The sequence below is a fragment of the Pongo pygmaeus genome, chromosome 16 (genome assembly GCF_028885625.2).
Source record: "Pongo pygmaeus isolate AG05252 chromosome 16, NHGRI_mPonPyg2-v2.0_pri, whole genome shotgun sequence".
Taxonomy (NCBI): Eukaryota; Metazoa; Chordata; class Mammalia; order Primates; family Hominidae; genus Pongo; species Pongo pygmaeus.
The window spans coordinates 79,258,045-79,282,326 of record NC_072389.2 but is presented as its reverse complement, the minus strand read 5'-3'; the positions used below and the strand labels follow the sequence as shown (position 1 = coordinate 79,282,326).

General features: G+C 52.4%; 1 protein-coding gene across 2 annotated transcripts in view; it reads right to left on the bottom strand.

Moving 5' to 3' along the window:
* CD276 (CD276 molecule) overlaps positions 1-24,014 on the bottom strand; it is a 30,937-nt gene extending 6,923 nt beyond the window's left edge. Inside the window, exons 1-6 of one of the 2 annotated variants that reach the window (XM_054451347.2) lie at positions 23,750-24,014; positions 8,501-8,633; positions 5,110-5,448; positions 4,617-4,931; positions 3,707-4,045; positions 3,232-3,528 (exon numbers count right to left, since the gene is read on the bottom strand). In XM_054451347.2, coding sequence (XP_054307322.1) covers positions 3,232-3,528; positions 3,707-4,045; positions 4,617-4,931; positions 5,110-5,448; positions 8,501-8,579 — 1,369 coding nt within the window. In that variant the 5' untranslated portion in view covers positions 8,580-8,633; positions 23,750-24,014. Of the gene's footprint in view, positions 1-3,231; positions 3,529-3,706; positions 4,046-4,616; positions 4,932-5,109; positions 5,449-8,500; positions 8,634-23,409 lie in introns of both variants that reach the window. The other variant, XM_063652737.1, reaches the window with a different exon arrangement.
* Between the last annotated feature and the right edge of the window lie 268 nt (positions 24,015-24,282).

The following is a 24,282-nucleotide window of genomic DNA, read 5'->3' as shown; positions in this document are numbered from 1 at the left end:
GGGTTACCAAAAAAAGATGGGGGAAGGCGGAGGAGGAACAGAAGGAGAAGCAGCAGCAACAGAGATGGTGTGTGGCCCACGATGCCTAAAAACATTTACTCCCTGGCCATTTACAGAAAATGTTTGCTGAGTCCTACATACAGATGAGGTCACTGAGGGGGCTGGAGTGAGGGCTCAGAGTTTCCCCAAGGAGTCAGGTAGGTCTGCAGGGGCCTTGCTAGGGGGATATTTACATGAAACACTGAGGCCCCTCCTCTTAGAGCTCTCACGTCAAGAGGGATGAAGTTGAGAACCCAAAGCTGGGTAGGGCCAGGAGCTGTTCTGAGCACAGCCTGTGTGGCTCCATCTTACACACCATCCTCTAGCCCAGCCCCTGCACCCAGCTGGGTCCTAGGCAGAGGTCTTGAGAGGAAAAGTCTAACAAAAGACAGTGCTGCTTTCCTTTGCTCTCTGCAGACGATGCATGCCCAGGGCCTCAGCAGCTTCTGCAGGAGGCCCTGTCAGTGCAGTGCATGGTGCTATGGACCCTTTGGCAGCAGAGACCCCAGCATAGATGCACCTCATGCATGGATCTGCAGATGTCACCTTCAACAGGCACCGCTGGCAAAACTGCTGCTCTGGCCATTGGAAGCAGAGGGATCCATCGCCCCAGTGATGAAGAGAGGTGTGCAGAAAAGGAGGGCAGCAGCTGATGTGGTGGCCAAGAGGGCCCGTCCACAGAGCACACATTAAAAAAAACAACAATAACCACCCTGGAAATCCCATCATGGGGCTCTGACAGCAGAGGAGGGAGCAGAGCCATAGAAATACTCAAGCAGAGGGTCTCTATGTTCCCCCTTAACTGGTGTTGTCCCTGGAACACAAATTAGATTTGCCCTGTTCACCCAAGAAAGGACAAGCTCAGGCCACGTCTCTAGGACTTGCTCCATAAATCCCCCTCCGAGAGGCTCTGCACAGCACACTCAACTTCACTAACTTCGTCAGGTAAGGGAGAGACCAGCTGGAGGACTGAAAGTCTGAATCCCAGAATGTTCGACATGACACAAAGCTGCCCGAAGCAAAATACAGGCCAAGGGCTCCAAAGTAGGCCAGACCTGCTCTAACAAAAACAGGAGGCTGGCTGGTGGGGAGGAGAGGAAATTAGGCTGAGAGGCCAAAGTTGGATTCTGATCGTGGCTCATCTCCTCACTGCAGGGTGCTGGAGCCCAGGTCTACAGACCCACGGAGGAGTTTAGAGAGGCAGCGAACCCTCCAGAGTTATATGCAAACTGCTGCATTGATCATTTATCCAATTTTCAAAGAAGGGTCTGACTCCCAAAGATTGAGAACCACTGTGCCAGTCTGTGACCTTGGGAAAGTTCCCCCTTCTCTGTGGACCTCAGTTTCTTCATCTGTGAAATGTGCTTGGCAACAATGGCCTCAATGAAATCACTTTATTTATTTTTTGAGACAGTGTCTTGCTCTGTCACCCAGGCTGGAGTGCAGTGACACTATCTCGGCTCACTGCAACCTCCGCCTCCCACATTCAAGCAATTCTCTTGCCCCAGCCTCCCTAGTAGCTGGGATTACAGGTGCGTGCCACCACGCCCAGTTAATTTTTGTGTTTTTAGTAAAGATGGGGTTTCACCATGCTGACCAGGCTGGTCTCAAACTCCTGCCCTCAAGTGATCCACCCACCTTGGCCTCCCAAAGTGCTGGGATTACAGGTGTGAGCCACCATGCCCGGCCCTAAATTTTTTGGAAATCACTTTAAATGTTAGCTACTCAAGTTTAAAATAGAGGATTTTCTCTTAGGTGAGATAAACATTCTCTTTGCAATCACATTTATACTCATAAGTCCTTTCTGCACAGCATCGCAAATATCCAGCTCAGCCCAGGGTGCAAATGACCACAAAGACCCCTTATCCTTCAAGGCTTTCTCAGCACCCACTTGCCCCTGGAGGTGTCCTCACTACCACCCTCCCTCCTCTGAAAGCTTCATATCCTCTGCCAAGATCACTCTATCTTCTATTTCTTCTTTTCTCCTGTGAACAGCATTTTCACCACCAGACCATATGCTATTCTCTAAAAGGTCAAGGACATGTCTCAGAACATTCAAGAGCTCAGGGCGGCTACTCTCTCCTGCAGAGCACAGGAAGGGAGTGTTTTCCATCTTGGGGAAGGGGTGGGCAGAAGGAGCACAACCTTGCCAGAAGGAAACACCTAAGAGAGAAGGAGAGTGAGCCTGAACTCCAAGCAGACGATGTGACAGGCCCTGGCTCCGAGCTTATCAGAAGTGGGGACCACATAGGGCTCAAGAGGGAGAGGACATGAATAAGCCAGTGAGTCCTGAGGTACGTGCAGACCTGGAAACTGGGGGTGAGATCAGAACTTGGATGGGCTGGGAGGCAGGTGGAAGTTGTCAGAAGACAAGAGGAGAACCAGACAGACAAAACCTGCGGTCTTGACCTCACTGTGCACCAGGACGAGGTCCCTGGGAAAGCTCAGTTGGCCCAGGGAGGGACACTGAAGAGCCAGACTGAGCATATCATCCCAGGAAGTGACTGACCAGAGGCCTCTCAGGGCCAAACACAGATGGAGACTGCGGCTTTTGACCTCAACCCTCTTCACACCCTCAGGCACAAGAGGTGCCCACCAGGCTAGGACCTGGAAACCAGAGACTAAGAATCACTAAAGGGGTGGCCTCTATCTGGTGTTTGACCACACGGGGGCAGCAGAGACAGCCCCCTGCCCATCCAACGGCTGCCTGGGTGGAGCTCAAGTCTGCAGGAAGAAGAGCTGACGTTGACTCAGGTGTTGGGGACTAACTGGGGAGGTCCAGCTGTCACTCAGGGCTTCAGAATCAGATGGCGCCCACTGACCCAGAATACCTTCCTACCACTCAGAGGAGTTCCTGTTGGAAAGCACACCCACACCAAGTCCCCTGGGCCATGCCTTATGGCTGCCCCAGAATTCCTGCCCATGCCTCCAAATTTCGGGCAGGTACCTTGTCCTCTGCATAAGAAGCGTAAGTGCCACGAAAAGCACTCTTAGGAAGTCAAACATTATAAATGGTTCTTATCAGCTCGAGTCCCTTAAGGACTTGTGGGGAAGAGTGTGAGCACCTGAAGTCTATGAAAGGGATTTTGAAAAAGTTTTCTGGCCACCCAAACCTATGGAAATCCCACCTTAGGGTCCAGTAAAGAGGGAATTACTCGCTCCATCCTTCCCCAGCTGTTGATCTGCCCCTACCTGTGATGGTGACAGAGCCGTGCGCATCCTGCTGCAGCACGGGGTTGCGCACCAGGCAGCTGTAGGTGCCATTCGCACCCAGCACCACCCGCAGGACGCTGTGCACATCAAACAAGCCCTGCTCATTGGCCATCTGCGACGTGGTCACGTTGCCAGTCAGGGGCGCACCCTGCCCATCCTGCCAGAACACCTCAGCCTCAGGGTAGCCCCGGTAGCTGGAGCACGTGATGGTCACCGTGTCCCCGGGCCGCAGGTCCTTGTTGGGCTCCAGGGTCATGCTGGGCTTCGAGTAGGGAGCTGGAGGTGACAGAGGGCAGGGGTCAAGGGCAGGGCAATGGCAGGGGAGGAAAAGGATGCATGGGGCTGAGTACAGGAATCAGCACTGGGATTCTAGGAGCAGTGGTGCAGCAGGGGGTGGGCTGCAAAGGGAATGGAGGGTGAACCAAGGGGAAGGTGTCCCCCTCCTAGTGCTCACCGGCCACCTGCAGGCTGACCGCAGCACTGCCGAAATCTCGGATGCTCACGAAGCAGGTGAAGCTGCCCTCGTCTGCCACACGCACGCGCTGCAGCCTCAGGGATGCGTTGCCCTGTGCCAGCAGGTCCAGGAAGAGGGCCGTGCGGTTGGCATAGGCGCTGCCCTGGTCCCGGCCCTCGGTGAAACTGTGCACCAGCTGTTTGGTATCTGTCAGCTGCCAGATGAGGTTGAGCTGTGCCAGGCTAAAGCCAGGCTCGGGGGAGAAGGAGCAGCGCAGGGTGGCATCGGTGCCCACCAGGGCCACCACCGGGTCCTCAGGGACCTGGACCTCCACGGCTCCTGGGGGTGGGGGCAGAGGGGCAGGGTGGTGAGGAGAAGTGGGACTCTCCAGGCTACCATCCGAGTCCCCCAACCTCTTCCCCCATCAACTCCCAGACCCTGTTCCATCTTCCTATTTTCTTCTTAGATGCAAAAGCAGATTAAGCCTGAGGACTCTCAGATATGGAGTCTCCCCAATTCTCTGAGAACAATCACAGCAGGTCGGTCTTGGCCTGACCAGACCAATCCCAGGGCCAGGTCTGGGGCAGGTGACTCTCACCAGCCCCAGCCCTGGCGAATCCTGCCATCAGGACTCCTTTCCTTCTCCCATCCCTCTGCTGACCCAGATGTGGCTCCATTCTTCCCAGAGGCTTCCAGAACCTTGAAGTCAGGAAAGCCTTAAGAAGGCCTGTGATTGCTCCGCCCCCAACCCCTCCAATGAACACCCCACCTCCCCGTTATCTTTCTCCCTATCATTAGGAGGCAACTTGCTGTTCTGGGAGATTGAAGGTGGGGCCAGATTCGGAGCTCCCAACCCCTGCTGACAGAAGCAGAACCCCCCTCCCCCAAGGGGACATTTAAGCAAAGAAACCTGTGGGGCTTCTCTGGGGTGTGATGGTGATGGAGCCGTGTGCGTCCTGCTGCAGCACGGGATTGCGCACCAGGCAGCTGTAGGTGCCATTCGCACCCAGCACCACCCGCAGCACACTGTGCACGTCAAACAAGCCCTGCTCATTGGCCATCTGCGACGTGGTCACGTTGCCAGTCAGGGGCGCACCCTGCCCATCCTGCCAGAACACCTCAGCCTCAGGGTAGCCCCGGTAGCTGGAGCACGTGATGGTCACTGTGTCCCCGGGCCGCAGGTCCTTGTTGGGCTCCAGGGTCATGCTGGGCTTCGAGTAGGGAGCTGGAGGTGACAGAGGGCAGGGGTCAAGGGCAGGGCAATGGCAGAGGACGAAAAGGATGCATGGGGCTGAGTACAGGAATCAGCACTGGGATTCTGGGAGCACTGGTGCAGCAGGGGGTGGGCTGCAGGGGGAATGGAGGGTGAACTGAGGGGAAGGCGTCCCCCTCCCGGTGCTCACCAGCCACCTGCAGGCTGACCGCAGCGCTGCCGAAATCCTGGATGCTCACGAAGCAGGTGAAGCTGCCCTCGTCCGCCACACGCACGCGCTGCAGCCTCAGGGATGCGTTGCCCTGTGCCAGCAGGTCCGGGAAGAGGGCCGTGCGGTTGGCATAGGCGCTGCCCTGGTCCTGGCCCTCGGCAAAGCTATGCACCAGCTGTTTGGTATCTGTCAGCTGCCAGATGAGGTTGAGCTGTGCCAGGCTGAAGCCAGGCTCGGGGGAGAAGGAGCAGCGCAGGGTGGCATCAGTGCCCACCAGTGCCACCACTGGGTCTTCAGGGACCTGGACCTCCAGGGCTCCTGGGGGCAGGGGGAGTGGGGAACATATAAGGGGGACTGAGGAGGGGTGGGAACTCTCTGGGCCTCCCTAGTCCCGCTCCCTGCCCCCGCTAACCCCAGGCCCTGTCCACCCCTCCTTTCAGGCCTGAGACCCAAAGTAATTTATTGTCTTAGGACCTCATTCAGTCAAGAATATAGTCAGCACCTACAGGTGCCAAGCATAAGAGTCAGAAATGCAACAGAGAGCAATACTGAGGTCACATCCCCACAGAACTTACATTTTCATGGGAGAAAGGGACAAACGAGCACACAGATTCTCATCAGCATGTGACTAAGGTATGTGAAGAAAAGGAGCCAGCAGGTGAGTAAGTAAAGCAACAGCTTTTCAAAAATCTGGCACGTACTTTACACCTGCCTGCGCCATGTGTATTTCCCCTTGAGCGTAAGTAATTTTATAAATTGGGGAGTCCAAAAAAGTATCCACCAAAAATGTCAATAGTGGTTTTCTTTGGAGGGGAGAGAATCACAAGTGCTTTTTCTTTTTTCTTTTTTTTCCATTTCCTAAAGAAACACGATTTGTTTTTATACAAAAAAGAATACCCGTACCTTTAAATATGGTGGTGAGGCACATGCTCTTTAAAGTAATTAAGCTGAAATTTACAGGGAATGAAAAAGAGCTAACATACAGAGAACCCATAGAGAAAACAGCAGGTGGAAGGCCCTGAGGCAAGACTGGCCTTGCTGTGTGAAAATATCAGGGAGCCTCCAGTGTGGCAGACACATCTGATGGGAGGGCATGTCCCACCCAGACCAAAGATGACTTGAAGAGACCAGTGAGGAATCTAAGTTTTTCTATGAGTAATGGGAATCATTGGGGAGTGTTTTAATCATGCATAATCTGAGTAGCAATGCTTAAAACTCACTCTAGCTCCTCTGTGGAGACTGGACTGTGGCAGGGCAAGGGGGAGGCCAGTTAGGGGCTGTTTCAGCCGTCCCTGTAAGAGGTGAGGGTGGTGTGGCTTCAAAGGGTGGCAGTAGAGAGGGAGAGAGGGGTCAGATTCAAGGTTTATTTAGGAGGAAGAATCAACAGGACTTGCTGATGAGTCAGAAGTGAGGGGAAAAGGCCCAGCGCGGGAGGCCAAGGCAGGTGGATCACCTGAGGTCAGGAGTTTGAGACCAGCCTGGCAAATATGGTGAAACCCCATCTCTACTAAAAAATACAAAAAAATAGCCAGGGGTGGTGGCGCGCACCTGTAATCCCAGCTACTCGGGAGGCTGAGGTGGGAGAATCGCTTCAGCCTGGGAGGCGGAGGTTGCAGTGAGCCGAGGTGGCACCACTGCACTCCATCCTTGGCAACAGGGCAAGACCCCATCTCAAAAAAAAAATGAAAAAAGGAAGAAGGAGGAGGAGGAAGGGGAGGAGGGGCAGGAGGGGGGAGGGGGAGGGGGAGGAGGGAGAGGTGGGGCAGGAGGGGGGAGGAGGAGGGGGAGGGGGGAGGAGGGGCAGGAGGGGGGAGGAGGAGGAGGGGGGAGGAGGGAGAGGAGGGGGAGGAGAGGGGAGGGGGAGGAGGGAGGAGGGGGAGGAGGGGGGAGGGGGAGGAGGGAGGAGGGGGAGGAGGGATAGGAGGGGGAGGAGGGCGGAGGAGGAAGGGGAAGGAGGAAGAAAGCTGGAACAGGCATGCCAGCTGTCCAGAGTCAACTCCACTCCCAGAGACAGGGCCAGGTCATGTCCAGAGCCAGAGCCTCCAGCGAAAAGCCCCTGGGCAGGGTCCCCTGATCCCATCGCTGCCCTCTATCCTGTGGAGTTACCCCGCAGCCTCCCCACCCAGTCACCTCTGTCTTCATACTAGCTCTTCTTCTAGAGCCCTGGATAGTTAGGCAGGGGTCCTGATAGCCTTTCTTTTGGGGAAGCGAGCCCCCCACCCTGGCACTACCATTCTCCGCTAATGGTTAGATTGTGTGCTTCGAGCACTAGCAAAGCAGGCACAATCAAAATGTGGGAAGATCAGCCTTGAAACAACGCTAATTGAATACAGCACTCATTAAAGGTTTTCTGCATTTAGAAAAATAACATTGACTTTATGATTATTATTTTTATTGTGAATCATACTCAGTATCATAATCTTTGCAGTACCTAGAGATCTCTAAAGTTCTTAAGCTAGCCTTGGATCTCTTGCTGAAACTCCTGGTGCCCCAGGCCAGTTCTCATGCCCTGTCAGTCGAACCAGGGTGCCCCTTGGAGGGGGCATTTGGGGGAATGAAACCTGATAAGTCACCCAGACAAAACCCTTTTTTGCTCTAGAGAAATCAGAGCAGCCGTGGGTAGAGACAGGCACCACTTCTTTATGGCCACAAGATGGCGCCAGACACTCAGCTTTGTCTTCCCCACGGAGGACGCCGTCTCAGAGTAGAGATGCTGATGAGAATTTTAAATGTGACGAGGATATTGTTATTAAAGTAGCTATTATTATTGAGTGCTTCCTATGTGCCAAGCACCGTGTGGAGAGAGTCACATCGTCTATTCTACACAGTTACTGGGCACCTACTATGCAGCAGCCGCCCTGGCCCTGAGATGGACCCTGCTCTTTGAACAGGGAGGAAGCAAGCAAAGGCCAGTTGGGTCGAATCTAGGCAGAATAACGCAGGGAGGCCAGGGATAGGGAGGGAGGAGCGGAGGTGTGCTATTTTATACAAGGAAGCCAGGAGAGCCTTGCGAGGAGGTGACATTGAGAAAAGACCTCAACAAAATATGGGATCCAGTCACGCAGACGTTTAGGGGCAGAAAGTTCCAGGCAGAGGAAAGAGCGAGTGGAAAGGTCCTGGGAAGGGGCACACACAGTGTATTCAAGAAATAGCACGATCTCATTTAGCACTCATGTTCCCATTTTACAGACAAGGAAATGGAGGCTAAGAACAGTAACGTGAGTTGCCTACTGGATCCCACAGGTGGAAGTAAGGTATGGCCCTGCTAGCCAGAGCTGGCTTGGCAGGACCCCTGACAGACGTGGGCACCCCCTCCCCAACTGCCACAATCACTGTCCCTCCCCTCCCGTCCCCATGCTGCTACCCTCACCTGTGAGGCAGAACCACAGTGCTCCCAGGGCTGCACCCACATGCACACCCATGCCAGGGCTGCTCTGCCGACGCAGCATCTTCCCGTGAGGCGGCTGACAGCTGGGCTCCCCGTGGTGGAAGGCTGCCGCTGCCTGGGAGGAAGAGGATCCAAGGCCTTTGTCTCCAAAGGTTCTCCCCAGACCATCCCTCGCCTCATCTCTCCTGGACCAGAGTGGGGAAGGCTGCAACTGCCCACTGGGAGGTCCTCATTCCCATATCCCACAGGGCCGCCTGCTGAGGGATCTTGGTGACAGATGCTTGGCAGGGAGTCCCTGGGGAGGCCTGACAGGGAAGATGGGGTAGGGGGCAGCTGGGATCCACGCTTTCAGCTAAGATGTTAGTATCCAAATATAAGGAAGAGGAGGCAAGGCGGCAAGTGAAGGCAAGGTTGGCTTGCTCTGGGGCTAGGATGTGGGCAGATCGATTTGGCAGACAGTAGCTCGTAGGGCAGAGCAGGAGCTCCTGTGGGGGCCAGACTTAGAGATGGGCTGACAGGTGTGAACTGTATCCTAAAGGCAGTTGCGAGCCACTGAAGCTTCCTGAATAAGGGAAATACATGGTCAGAGCTGAGCTTCATGAAGATTAAGCTGACAGCACCTCCACCTGCTATCTGATGGGAGGGTATGTTTCAGCCAGATCAAGCAGGGCTTTGAGAGACCAGTGAGGAATTTAGGTTTTTCTGTGAGTAATGGGAATCATTGGGGAGCGTTTTAATCACACATAATCTAGGTAACAATGTTTAAAACTCACTCTAGCTCCTCGGCATGGACTGGATTGTATCAGGGCAAGGGAGAGGCCAGTTAAGAGGCTATTTCAGGCAGAGTGCAGTGGCTCATGCCTGTAATCCCAGCACTTTGGGAGACTGAGGCAGGCGGATCACTTGAAGTCAGGAGTTTGTGACCAGTTTGAACAACATGGTGAAACCCCATCTCTACTAAAAATACAAATAATTAGCTGGGCATGGTGGTGGACACCTGTAATCCCAGCTACGTGGGAGGGTGAGGCAGGAGAATTGCTAAAACCCAGGAGGCAGAGGTTGCAGTAAGCCAAGATTGTGCCACTGCACTCCAGACTGGGTGACAGAGCAAGACTCGATCTCAAAAAATAAAAATAAAAAAAGAGGCTAATATAGCCATCCCTGTAGGAAGGTATAGTGGTGGAATAAATGAAGGGCCAGACAGGAGACAAAGCATGTCTGGGTAAAAGTGACAGTATTTGAGGACTTGAGTAGAGAGAAAGAGCAGTCAGGTTGGCCGTGGTTTTGAGCCTCAGTGACAGGGTGGAGCATTCACTGAGGCAGAGAAAATGGAAGGGTTCAGTGTAGCTTGTGTGAAGTTAGCAGTATTTGCAAAGAAGCTTCTAGGACAGAGTTTTAGGAGGCGACTAGGTGTATGAGTGTGGGAATGCAGAGAGAGAACATGTGCTAGCTTAACACATCTGTATTGAGTGACCAAGACAGATCAGAAGTGGAAGAGGCAAGGACTGGGGATGACCTTAAGGCTGGAGTCAGGACTGAGTAAGAGGCAGGTCTGTGCCTGCAGGTCAGGCCTGAGCTGGGGATGGGAAGGGCAGACATCCCTAAATCCAGCTCTGCTCCCAATCCCAGCCACCCTCCAGGCTGCACACACGTCTTCCCTGAGTCCCACAGCTGCTGCCTAAACATTTGTGCCATGTCCTGATCAAGCCACATCTATGCCAACCAACACTGATCAACAAGAATAGAAATGATTTCATGTCCTCCTAATACCCTGGGAGATAGGCTGTAACACTTGGTCCTATTTTTGCAGGACTTTAAAAAATTAAAGCCCATGGCCGGGTATGGTGGCTCACGCCTGTAATCCCAGCACTTTGGGAGGCCGAGGTGGGCGGATCATGAGGTCAGGAGTTTGAGACCAGCCTGACCAACATGGTGAAACCCCATGTCTACTAAAAATATAAAAATTAGCTGGGCGTGGTGGCTCAGGCCTGTAATCCCAGCTACTCAGGAGGCCGAGGCAGGAGAATTGCTTGAACCCAGGAGGCGGAGGTTGTAGTGAGTGGAAATCGCGCCACTGTACTCCAGCCTGGGCAATAGAGCAAGACTCTGTCTCAAAAAAAAAAAAAAAAATTAAAGCCCAGATAAGTGACTTTGTTAATGTCAAGTAATTTGCCAGTCAGCACAGCCAAAAAGAGTCCAATTCTGCTACACCTTTCCGCCCTTCCACAGAGCAAACCTCAACAGCTGCTAGCCTCAATTCCATTCCAGGCGCCCAGCCTCAATCCTTCCAATCCCAGCCAAGCACACCCGCCCCCCACCACCCTCCACTCCTACACACACACACCCCCAGCAGCTGGGCCAAGGGAGTCCCTCAGCCAAACCATGTGCATCCTGGCCAGCCCCCCTTCTCTCCCAGCTGTCTACAGTGGGGAAGCCCTGAGCAGCCACTTCCTTTCCAGACGCTTCCGGCCTCAAAGCCTTACTGCCTGCTGAGTCAGCAGCCTTCCCAGACTCCATTCATAAAGCACCTTTGGCAGGCACCACATCCTGCCCCACCAGGGCCACCCTGAGGTCCACAGGAAGATCCAGCAGGCAGCTGCCTGCAGGACCTGCCCACCCCCCTCGGGAAGCACCAGGGCTAAGGATGAACGAATGCCCAGATTCCATGTTTCCCTTCCTCTCTTTACCCCGAGACAGAACCAAGGCCTGTGGGTTCTTCCTGGGCCGCCTCCCTCACTCTCCACACTGCTTCTCAAGCTTCCATCTCCCACCTGGACCCATCACCCTCCTCCCTGGCCCTGCTTGCTCCTCTCTTTCCCTGCCAGCCCCATTCTCTAAGGTGCCTTCTCTTAGGACCTAAGACAGGAATCTGCTCATGTCCCTCCCCTGCTCAAGAACTTCCCATGGCTTCCCATTCACTATAGAAATCAGACCCCATTCCTCTGCCTGGCACTCAAGACTCTTCATATAATTGTCTCCTTCATATATCAGGCTAATTCCTGCCACTCTGGGCAGGTGCGGGGAGCAGAGGGCACCTCCCCTGATCAGACCTACCCAGGCTCTCCCAGGGCCGAGCTGTGCTTCCCTCCAGAGGGAAGATGAGGGACTTCCAGGGCTGCACCCTGGACTTGCTCCCTTTCATTCCTTTCCTAGACTCTGGATCCTGGAAACCTGCCCTGGAGAGAAGGAGTCTGACAGCCCAGAAGCAAAGAGACCAGAAGAGCCCACGGCACCCAGAGACCCCTACACTGACAGCTGGGCCTAGAGGAGCTGAGGACAGGAGAAAGAGACAGAGCTCAGAAAGGAAGTGCTCCCTGGAGAATGGGAGAGTGTCCTGTGAACACAGAGCTTGTCAGCCCGGGACCCAGAGCCACATGGAGCCATGCAGGCCTCATGCTGCCTGCGTACCACCCCCTCTACCCATGTTTTCCACAAAGGGGAATCTCATCCCCAGCCGGGACCTGCCCTGGAATCAGTATGTGCCACCCCTCCCAGTGAGTCACCTGCCAGTGCCCACTCCTCCTCCTTCTCCTTCCTGCTCTATCCCAAAACCACAGAGCACCTTGGGCTTTCACAGAGCAGCAGGAGAGAGGGGTCAGGCTGTCCTCAGCCTAAGGTACAGCAAGGGCATCCAACCCTGCAGAAGCAGGGCCACAGGGAGGCTCCCAAGAGATGACCCAAGATGTGCCCTCAGAAAGCTACAACAAATCCAGACTGCACCTGGGCTCAGGGCCAAAATGCCCTGGGCCTGGGGATGCCCAAGAGGGTCTCCTTGCCCTCCACCATAATCACCCACATTACTCCACTTCCTCCTAACCCCCTACTTCCTCCCAATCCCCGCAAGGGCTCCTTGGGCAACACTTCCCACAAAGGGACAAAAAGGGTCAGAGAGACACAAAGTTCTGAAAATGTCAGACAAGTCCCTGGATCCAGCTATGCCTGAAGCAAGCTGCAGACCTAGACTGCCCAGATATTTGAGCCAATCATTTTTTTCCCTTAAATCAGTTTGAGCTAAGTTTCTATTGTCTGCAACTGAAGGAGTCCTTGAATCCACATGCATTCATGTCTTTAGTAATTCATTTCACTACTTACGGAGTTCCTGGTAGGGACGTACTAGGGGCAGGGAGATGACTAAGCTACGTGTCTGTCCTCAAGGAGCAGATTCTAATAGGGAAGGGGGACATGCGGGTAGATCACTGCAGTTTAGTATAGTATACTATTTATCATATAGTCAGGGTGACTTGAAGGTACCTCAGAGGCATGATAACCCCAAAGGTGATCCCTGAAAAGTCATGAGCAGCTCCCCAGGTAGCCGCGCTGGGAAAAGTAGCCCTTTCCTGAACTCCAGAGACCCATCTTCCTGACACTGCCTGTCCGCCTCGCAGCCAGATCTCCCTGGAATTCTAGAAAATAAGCCCAAAGTGTGGGGTTCTGGTCCCAGCTCTGACACTTTGTTATGCAATCTTAACTAGGCCACTTCCCTTCTCTGAGCTCAGTGTTCCTACCTGTAAAAGAAAAGCTTTGTGGATGCTAGTGGAACTTTATCAGTACTTGAAGCTTTCAGGGACTATATCCTTAAGGTTTAGCCAATTCACAGCCACGCAGTTCACACTGAAATGCACAAAGTGATTGTGGCAGAAACTGCTAGTTGTTGTCCACTTACACCCATTTTCTCCCTTTTCTTTTTAAGAGACAGGGTCCCGCTCTGTCACCCAGGCTGGAGTGGTACCATCATAGTTCAGTGGTACAATCAGAACCCACTGCACCCTTGAACTCCTGGGCTCAAGTGATCCTCCTGCCTCAGCCTCCCTAGTAGCAGGGACTACAGGTGCTGCCACCACACCCGGCTCTCCCCTTCTTCCATAGCATTTTTAGTTAGGCACACGGCCACTCAGCTAATGACTGCAGATCCCAGCCTTACTTGCAGCTGAGTGTGGCCATGCAATGTGTACACTTATGTGTACAACTTCTGGGTCACGCCCTTAAAGAGAGAAGCACGCCCTCCCCTCCCTTTCCCCTCCCCCTTCCCACTGGCTAGAACACAGATGTGGTGTGTGTGGCGACCACACTGCCAAAGGCAACACCCTGAGGACGGCAGAGCAGCAGGCAGAAGAACCCTGAGGGACTGTAGTATCAGCCCTAGATATACCCAGATGGTCACATGGGTGAGAAATAAACATCTCTTCCAGCATAAGTCATTGCTATTTTGGGCCTTTCTTACAGCATCTGAACTAACTAAGGAGCCATCCCACCCTTACTTTCCCTCCTTCTCTTCCCCCTCTCCCTACCCCATGAGCATCGCCACTGCTGAGAGCCACAAAAGGAAACCACATCTAAAATAGGTATCTCAAAATATGAACAGGAGACTATCTCATCAGAGTCACCGAGTGATGCCTGAGCCCAGCTTTGGACAAATGTCAAGGGTAGAGGTGACCAGGCTTGGGGACTGTTTGTATTGAGGGAGGGGCTGAAGGTGTCAAGAGGGCACTGAAGGCTTGAGCAACGGGCAAACATGGACACACATAACAAGATGGGGAGACCTGGAGATGAAGCATGTGGAGGGGGAAGATCAGTTCCTACTGAGCTCGAGCTATGGATCATCCTCACCAAAATGTCCTATGGACTCCCAGACACACTGAGCTACAGCTCAGAACAGAGGGACAGGGCAGTCATTCGTGCAATGGTGGTGACAGAGCCAAAGGTGGGGTCACTGAGGGAGATGATGCCATGAGAACAAATTCTGGGGAACTGCAGAAATTAATGGTCAAGTATCAGAACAGGGAAACTTTCTCTGCCCCCCGCCCCCTGGCATACACACAATCTCTGTTTGCCCTCCCCTGTGATGGGCACCCATGGCCTCCATGGGCTATCCACTTGCTTTTGGACAGCGTTCATCGGTGAGAAGCTCTACCTTACACTTAGCCCAAATTTGTCTCCCAATACAGCCCACAACAGTCCTCATCTGACCCCTTGGACCACACAGAACAAGTCTGCCCCCTTCCTTATCAAAGCCCTGCAAGTATTTGATCTTCCTTGACAAAGTCACCATTGAGCAGCCATGTCACACTATTCACCAAAATAACCCAAAATAACAGACTATCAAATCTGTAGCCAACCATCAGAAGTCACTCACACCCATTGCTGCTAATCCACACCTCTGCCATCCTCTTCTGATGGAGTTGAGAATGGGGTGGAGCTTTATAGGGTATTTCATTTGTTACTATTCCATTTCACCCAGTTAAACTGAGTCCATTCCTCCAACTGCCACATTTTTTTCATTGTCGTAAAATATATATAACATGAAGTTGGCCATTTTATCCAGGTTTAAGTGTATAAGTCGGCAGCATTAACTATATTTACAATGCTGTGTAACCCTGTCGTGATCTTTTGAAGTACTCTTTTGACTGTTCCTGGTGCATAGACAATGCTCGATAATTTGTTGGTGGATTAAAAAAGAATGAATGAATATCATCTGAAAAGGTTAATCTCCTCTCTCTGCTTGTGTTTGGGTGTCATCAAGGTCCTCAGGGAGAGGACAGGAATAGGAAAGCCCACAGCACCATCTATCCCTGGATCAATGTCCATCTACACTGGGGTTAGGAGTGTTCCTACCTGTGCTGCTACCCAGCTCCCATCTACCCATCTCATCCCCAGGGCTGTCATGAGAAGCTTCACTGCTTCTGGCTGGGGACCAATCAACTGGAGAAGAAAAAGAAAAGAAGTGCATTTGCAAAACCCCAGGGAAGCCATGCAAGTTCCTACTAGTGGGCTCTTCTTCAAGTGCTCATTGGTTCCAGGACTTTGTCAGGGATTAAGAACAAGATTATTGATCTGTTGTTCCCATAATCTACCATCTTCCTCATAAAACTGGTTATTTCCCTGTCTCAAGTCTTCCAGCATTTGTTCATTTATTCATTCAACAAATGCTTATTCATGATCGACATGCCAGGCATTGGCCATGCATGCAATACGAATGGAGACGAAGAATCGTATATATAAATATTCAACTACAGGGGTTCTCATTCTCAAGTTGGGAGGTATGTTTATTATTGTGCTTCGAAAGTTACCCATGTTACATATATTATTTTGCTTTTATCAAATAATAATAACATAGGCCAGTTTTGTTGAAAGCTAAGCACCAGGCTCTGTTCTAAGTGCTTTTACACATATTAACTCATTTAAGCTTCCCAACAATTCTGTGAAGTAGGTACTATTATTATCCTATTTCACCGAGGAGTAAATTCAGGGATGGAGAGATTTAATAACTTGCTCAAGATTACAGAGCTGCTAAATGGCATATTTAAAATCCCACATTTTCATATTAAAAATAGAAAAAAGGTATGGGAAACAAATATATCATTAAAATAGAATATGACCAGTTTTTTGGTACACATTTATACAAGGTATTGTGGGAATGGACGAGGGAGTAGGGTTAAACCTGGATGAAAGGGTCAAGCCATTTATTGGGGGCTAGGGAGGCTCAGTAAGGACTGCACAGAGGAGGAGACATCTCGGCTATCTGGCAGAGGGGACAGCATGAGCAGTCACAGAAGAGGAGATGTCCACAGCATATTCTGGGAAGATGGGACTCCAGGAGAGGTTGAGACTCAGGAGAGGAGGCAAGGGAGGTAGTGAGGGAGGTAGATGAGGACTTGGATTGAATCTGGGCACAGCAGGAAACTGTGGAATATTGTGACCCACGTGTCCAACCCTCTTCTACCCTAGACTGGCCTGAAATATCCCTGACAGCTTCTCAGAGATTCTGTCTCCAAGTTCACCCCACACCAGGACAGGCAATCCCAGGGGCCAGAAGACAAATCCAGTTAAAACAGATGAGCACCTCCCCATTTGGCCTAAACTTCAATTCCTTCTTAACATCTTCTGCTCCTTCTTTCCTTGACAAAGAGGCAAATTCAATGCCGAGCAGATTGTCTCTGTCTTTGGTAGCTAGTCTTAACACAGTTATTTTGCTCCATGTCCTTTATTCTACAGTGCCCTTCTCTTGGTCTGTGCTGGCCCCTTCTGGTAGCAAGGCTCCACACTCCTGCAGGGAGCCCAGTCCATGCTGTACTGGTGGAGCTGTCCTCCCAGCCTACGGCCTGGGCATGTTACAAGACCTGGCTCATGGAGAAACCCTGCCCTGCCCCCACTCAGTGATTAGTTCCAGAATGAGCTTTAAGCCAAGCCACACCCAATCAGAGACTTCCCCAGAGCCTTGTTGCTGCTGCAGCCATCAAAAAAGACTCTTTCTTGCTGAGATTACTAAGAAGGATATGGTCTGGGACTGTTAGCAATAAATCTGTCTGCTACCAACAATCTAAAGAATTGATCCAAACAAATAAACAGAGGCAGAGATGGAAGCTAGAAGGATACAGAGCCCTAAAACCATCATTTAAGCCCCTATCCCTGAAGCAAGCTGCACACATAGACCGCCTAGGTACTTGAACCAGTCTTTTTTTTTTCTTAAATATGCTTGAGCTAGTTTTCTATTATCTGTAACTGAAGGACTCCTCAAATATGTCTGCTATATCTTCACTATCTCCATTTCTCTCTACCCCTGCTTCTCTTCCTGGTCTTCTAAGTCACCATCATCTCTTGCCTGGATAACTATAAAAGCCTCTTCACCAGTCTGTTCACCTTCTCTAGTTCCCCCACCCAATTCTGTTCTCCAGTCTATACTCTATACAACAGCCAGAATAATTGCTATTAATATAAAAGCATAAATTATATTATATCACTGCCTTCAATAGTTAATCATAGCGCTGTTCACTTTCCTTGTGATAAGATCGCAGCTCTTCCATAGCCTACAGAGCCCCATCTTCCCTGGCCCTGCCCACCTGCCCAGCCTCACCTCTTCCTACTTGCCCCTCACCACAGTGGGCTGCTTCCAGTTCCTACAACATAGGGCTCCCTTTCCTGCCTCACAGGGTTGCTGCAAATACAGTTTCTTCTTCCTAGATGACATGGGTGCTTTAAGACTCATGTTGACATTTAATTGCCACTGTAACAGTACTAAGAGGTGGGGCCTGTAAGAAGTGAAGAGATAATGCTGTTATCACAGGAAAAGTGGGTTCCTGATAAAAGAGTAAGTGCTGCCCCCATACTGTCTGTCCTGCACACTCACATGCCCTTCCACAATAGGATAATGCAGCAAGAAGACCCTCGCCAGATGCCAGTACCATGCCCTTGGACTTCCCAGTCTCCAGAACTACAAGCCAAATAAAGTTTTTTCTTTATATATTACCCAGGCTGTAGTATTCTGTTATAGCTGTAAAACATGGACTAAGATAAAAGGTAACACCTCCATATTCTGAGGGTCACCTTAACAGAAAAGCCAGGTAAGAGATATGCCACTCTAAGAAGGACCCTGTTATTCATTGCACCCAGTCTGTTTTCTTCATGATATATGGGAACCTCCCTGAGAAGGAACCACATCTGCTTTATTTAACTATTGCATCCTTAATTCTAGCAATGGCTTGGCACATAATGGGTTCTCAATGCACGATTCAATGAGTGAATGAATGAATGCATGTGGGTTTAGATAGAGAGATGGATAGATACATGGATGGATGGATGTTTGTATATGGGGAAAGGATCTGGATGCCTGAGAGTGAATGCAACTCTGAAGTGTGGGAATAAGGGTGAGAGTTTGCTACTGTTTCTACTTGATACACTTCTCTGTTTTTAACTATGAACCTGTAAATTCTTTTGCAATTAACGAAAAAAGGAAAACAGCAACAGAGATATCCTGGACTTTAGACCAGGCTCTGTCACTCACTTGCCAGGCTCCCTAGGGCAAACCCCTTGCCTTTCTGGGTCTTCATCTCCTCAACCATCAAAGGGTCCTGACCACCATCCCATGCTGTGACCATATCGCATGTTGGGCTGGTGTAATCACAAGAAGCTTCATGGAAGAAGTTAGCACTAGTGTTTAAGAAGATGACTTTGGAGTTGGAGAGACAGGTTCAAATCCAGACTCTGTCACTTCCTAGTAATGGAACTTTATGAAAATATCCTCTCTGAGCCTCAGTTTGCTCATTTGTAAAATGGGGATTATAAACCTTACCCTCATAGGATGATTATAGGACTCAAAGAGTAAAATTATCAAAACTGACCTAGTTAATACTAGGTGCTCTATAAATGGGCAGCAGCCTCAGAAAAGAGATGGGAGGGTCCCTAGAGTTCCCTGGGAATAGCCTCCCTGTTTGCCTTCCTTTTTCCTGATAATCTGAGTCAGTTTGGGCCTTTTGTGTTCAAGGCTGTCCACTGGGCACCATTCCCCAGTCCCGTGATCCCACCCAAGAGCAGGAATCAGTTCTTCCTCTCCAAGTGATTTCTGTGTGAGTCAGGACAGTAGTATGTCATCAGGGCTGGTCAGCAAAGCAGGGCTAAGGTCTCCCTGGAACTAGAGGTATGTGCAGGGGCTGCAAAACTGACCCATACATGCATGTGGAAATGTGTACACACACACAAACACACACACACACACACACACACACTGGAGGCACAGAGCCCTGAAAAAAGTGAAAGCTACATTGGGCCCAGAGAAGGTCCAGCCAAAAGAAGGGATGGCAACAAGGAGAATAGGGAGAGGAAGGAAAGGGATAAGAGCACACAAGACCACATCAGAGGGCAGATCTCGGGTCAGACACTGGCAGGCCCAGGGCACACACATCTGCATTCACTCAATATCTGCTGAGTCCTGCTAGGTGCCCACCTAAACATATCTGGAAATCCTACCCTTTCCAGAAGCCTTTCCAGACTGCACTCAAGGAAGGGTGCATTTTCTCCAGATGTGATCTGCCTAAATGCCTCCTTGCCTCCAAATTCCTTTGGTTTCTACCCTGAAAGAGGCTCAGCTTAGCGGAACAACTCTGCCGACCCCTCTCCATCTAAGCACCAGACCCCTCTGGGAGTGTAGCAGTCTCCACCAGTCCTCAGAGCTAAAAGGCCTCTTATGGTACACCTGGTCCAGTGCCTAGCTCCAGGCCCATTGTACAGATGGAAATCTGGACCCAGAGAGTGGCGGCCGGCTGCCCAAAGGCCCACACTCAATTATCAGCCACCAGCAGAGGCGACTAGGAGCCAGCTGATGCTCCTATCTCTCTTCCTCACTTGTTGAATGGAATCATCAGGCTGCCCTGCCTGCCCAGGGTACAGCATGAGCTCAGAAGCAGGCAGCCTTGGGTTTAAATCCTGACACCGATGCCTTGCTGAACACATGACCAAGTTTAAATGACTTAACCTATTTGAGACCCAATTCCAAATCTCTAAAATGGGGGTAACAATCCCTACCCCACAGGGCTGCTGTGAGAATAAAATAAGACAACAGAGAGAGAGGACTTAGGAAAGTGCCCAGTACCAAAACTGCAGTAATAATTATTATTATTGCTGTTATTATTGCCGCAAGCATGGGGACAAGGCCTCCTAGATGGGGCCTCTGCACTGAGCGAACACTTTGCCCCTCCCCCACTCTCCCTGGCCAAGACCTCCTCTGTCAGGCCACACATCTGGGTCTCTGGGACCATTACTCCTTCTGTGTCCCCACTTTTCACCTAGAGCCCTATCACTGCCCCAGCTCCAAAGTAGCAAATGCACAACTCGACTCCACCTCTGGCTCTGACTCATTCTAGTGGTCCTGGGCCCCTTCCTCTTCACAGATGCTCGGTCACAGTTCCAAGTACCATAGGCTTCTACCCTCCTGCTGCCATATCCCCTAGCACAGAGCATTCCCACAAGGATACATTCCAATGTCTCCCACAAGGGAGCCCCAGTTCCTAGGAGCCTGCATTGCCTCTAGGGTAACCTGGGACCCCTGCCTCCCAGAGACAGTATCTCTCCCTGCTCCAAGGCTCCCAGCAAGAAATGCTTCTCACTCCACTTCCTGCAGATTAAGCTCCCTATGCCTAGCGAAGGTCAAATTCCCAATGGCGTAAGGTGTGTGGAGCAGGCATTCTTTCTCTGGACCACAAAGAGAAAGAAAGGGAGAAAGGGGGCAGCTGGCTGGGAGCACTGGTCAGAACTGGAGGGTGGAGGAGGGACTCCTGGAAGCCCCAGAATGATGAAGGCCAGAGCTCTGGGAGAGAAGAACTCTCAGCAAAGGCCCTGACTATGCTGTGAAGGCCACTGGTTGCGGGGTCACCCAGGTCAGGCCTGCCCTTTCTCTGGTTCCCCAGATGAGTCTTCCCTGACTTACTACGGAGACCCTTGGCGCATCTTGCCGGGCTCCAGAAAGAGGGGTAAAACCTGTGCCTACCTCCAGAGCAGCAGAAAAAGCCAGTTCTGGAAGCAGACAACAGCCCAGCTCCACTCTTTGCCGGCTATGTGTCTTTGGGCATGTGACTTACCCTTTCTGGGCCTCAGTTTCCCCAACTGTACAATGGTGTTAATGATACCCTACCTCATAGGATTACTATGAGGATTACATGAGATAATGTCTATTTAGCCTCCAGCACAACCCTACCCACTCCCAAACCTGAAAACCCAATGCTCCTATCTGGCACACTGCAAGGGCGGTAGAACTGGGGGTGGCAGGCAAGGGTTGTATAACTGTACACGTGGCCCCCTTCCAGGTGTAGGGTCCATTCTGAGCCAACAAGACCAAAGGCAATTTCTCAAAAATCACGTGGACCAGTCCTCACCCTTCTCCCTCTCCCCTAGGCCCTGGGTGTGCCCTCCCCCTTTTGCTGGTGGACTTCCCTACCACTCCTGCCCTGGGGATGTGGGAAAAGGACAATGAGAAGTCGCCACCCACTCAGAGGATAAGCTCATGGGCAGTAACGTCATCCTCCTTGCCATTTTTCCTCTTTCCCTGACCCTATGACTCAGATCCACAGCTTAACAGCCCCCATGTGGTCATAATCTCAGAGGCTGCTCGGATTTGGTCATTTTTCTGCACAGACCCCAAACCCCATATGTGCAACCAAGTACCATCCAGCCACTTGTCCTACAACACTTTCTAGGAGTCTCTTCGGGTGCTGTGGAATTCCAACTCACAGCTCTCTTATCACGATGCATCTCTGACTCCAAACAGCATTGTCCAGCTCCTTGTCAAACTCAAATCCTACTCCAAAGAACAAAGATTTACCCCTCCAGAGAAGGCCAAAGTTTAAGGATGGAGGAATTCCCACAGGAAGGTTCAGAAGTCAACCTAATAAGGACACAGACACTCCAGAGGACTACTTTGAAGGGACCATACTTCTATAACTGTCCTTTCCATAAATATTAAAGCACCCAACCCAGCTGTCGGGTATCTGAATATGAGACATTCAGCCGACCTTCCATCGGGTGGTGCCTGGACAGAGCTGAAGAGGGGACAGGAAGGAAAACAGGGTCCTCAGATTCCAACACCCCTTCTCACCTGAGACTTGCATTAACACAGGCTCCTCACCTCTGACAAGCTCATGTCTCACAGCACAGGAGCCTAGAGTAAGCTGGAAAGCTTACTGCAGGCAGGAGAAACCACCAGTAATGCCATGAGGACATGGAAGAACTCCAAAGGTCAGTCATGGGACCCAGACTGCATCGCTGAGGCCACTTAACGCAGGAATGAAGCTCTCTCCCGCCAGCGTCCCCTTGCCATACAACCCCTCAGTACAAACACCGAGGGCCACAGGGCTGACCCAAAGTCATGAAGGAAAATTTCACTCACATCAGGATACTCCAGTAAGCTGACGGTGATGTATGTAAATTTCCACGGTCGACAGTTACCCTAAGTGTTAGTGCTTAAGCTCAAGAACTCCAGATATCAGGAAAATGTATTCACCCAAAATACTCCCTTGAAATGAGCCACTTCATACCCTACAGCCCCATGGCCCTCCACCCCGCCCTGCACTCAGATCAGCTCAACCCATCGGACAGGTTTAGACTTCAAGTTTGGACTTCAATTCCCCTCTGCCTCAAACTGTCCCACCTATTTGCAGGCCCCCACACTACAAGGAAGGCTGCACAGCATCAGATTTCCTAGGGACTTCTGGGAGGCCAGAGGGAATCAGAGGAGGCCGCACTGAATAAAGAACTCTCTTAAAGACAAAGCAGCTTCATTACTTTCTAATATAGAAACTAACTGCTGAAGACATGCTTATAAGAAAAGGACCCCGGGCTTTAATGAAGAGATCAGACTCATTTACAATTATCCACATCCAATTTGAAGGCAAATCGTTTTTCTAAATTAAGACAAATAACACCACCCCCCACCCGCCACACACACACACACACACACACACACACACGCACACAAATCTTTTTTGCTTTACTATTTGCTTAATGTTTTCCCTCAGTGATAGATCCCATATCTGAGTCATCTATCACGCTTTTCTCATTAGAGCAGGTTTGGCTTAGAAATAAATCCCCTGCCTTAGGCTGCCAAACCTGCCAATTCGCTAGCTAAACGGTCGCAGGGAGGGCCCTGGGCGCTGGAATTCAATCCCCTCCCTTCTAGTGTGCCCCCACTCGGGGTCCCCACCTCCCTCCACCTTCTCCCGAATCTCCTCTCCATCCCACCTCACCCCCCACCTCCCTGAGTCTTCCCAAGCCCAAACTGCCCATCCCAATTCCCTCCCCACCCCCAACACCTATTCACCCCGTGGCCCCTGCCAGCCGTCTCTACCTGTCCTTCCCGGAATCTGGCCCCTCATGCTGCTCACGGCTGCCTGTGAAGTGCACCAGTCGCCCACACCTTCGCCCTGCTGGGCCCCGCAGAGTGGACACGCCTAACCACTCGTCCTCCCTCCCCGCCGCTCCTCTCCCGGAGCTGGGCGTTTTCCTCTGCAGGACCCGAGACCCCGCTAACCTCCCAGCGCCGGCCGGTGGCTTCGTTAAGCTTCAACACGGGACAGATCTGCCCCCATGCCCGCTCCAGACCCGGGGCCTGCAAAAGCGCATTCACCCACCCGGCCCGGTCCGCAGCTTCCGGGGTCTGCAGGTCCGACGGCGCCCGGGCCCCTCTCAACCCGAGGAAAGGGGGGCGGGCTAAGATCCGGGAGCCCCCAGCTCTCCGCGGACCCCACAGCCCAGGGCAGGAGGGGCGCCCGCGGTTCCCGGGGCTCCTGTGCGCTGGGGGCCGCTCGGATCCAGGGGAGGGCAGGGGAGCAGGAGCTCGGAGAGAATGTGCCCCTGCTCAGCTCCTGCAGCCCTGCGCGGGAACGTGCGGACCTCCGCGGGATCCGGGCCCGGCCCGCAGCAGACAAAGGCCGCCCCACCCCGCGCCGCCCGCGCCACGCCAGCACTCACCGCGCCGCGCCGACTCTGGGACTCGGGGACGCGGCCCAGCCTGGCTCAGTCGCCGCCGCAGCGAGGCCCGGCCCGAATGGGGGCCGGGGGCGGCCCGGGGAGTCCGAGGGGCGGGGTGGGCCGGGCCGGAGAATCCGCCTGGGGCCCGGAAAGGCGGCTCCCGTGCGTCCCTGAGGCCGGATTGGCCCCGCGGCGGCGGCTAAGGACGGAGGCCTGAGCCAGCCCGCCGGGCAGAGCACACTGCCGGGCCCCCGCCCCCGCCCCCGCCCCCGCCCCGCCCCCGCCCCGCCCCGCCCCCAGGCCTGACCCTGGCGGGGAAAACCCTCGGCTCCCGGAGCGGGGCGCTGCCCATCCCCCACCCCGTTCCCACACTTCCAAGAGCCGAATCTTCCTTTCTGCGAGAGGGGACAGGTGACTGACTGGTCATCGACTGGCGGCGGAACAGGGCTGGAATCCTGCTGTCCGACCCCAGTCCTGGGTTCTTCCTCCACACCATGCTGGCACCACAGCCCAGAAAGGGTTAACTCGACTGC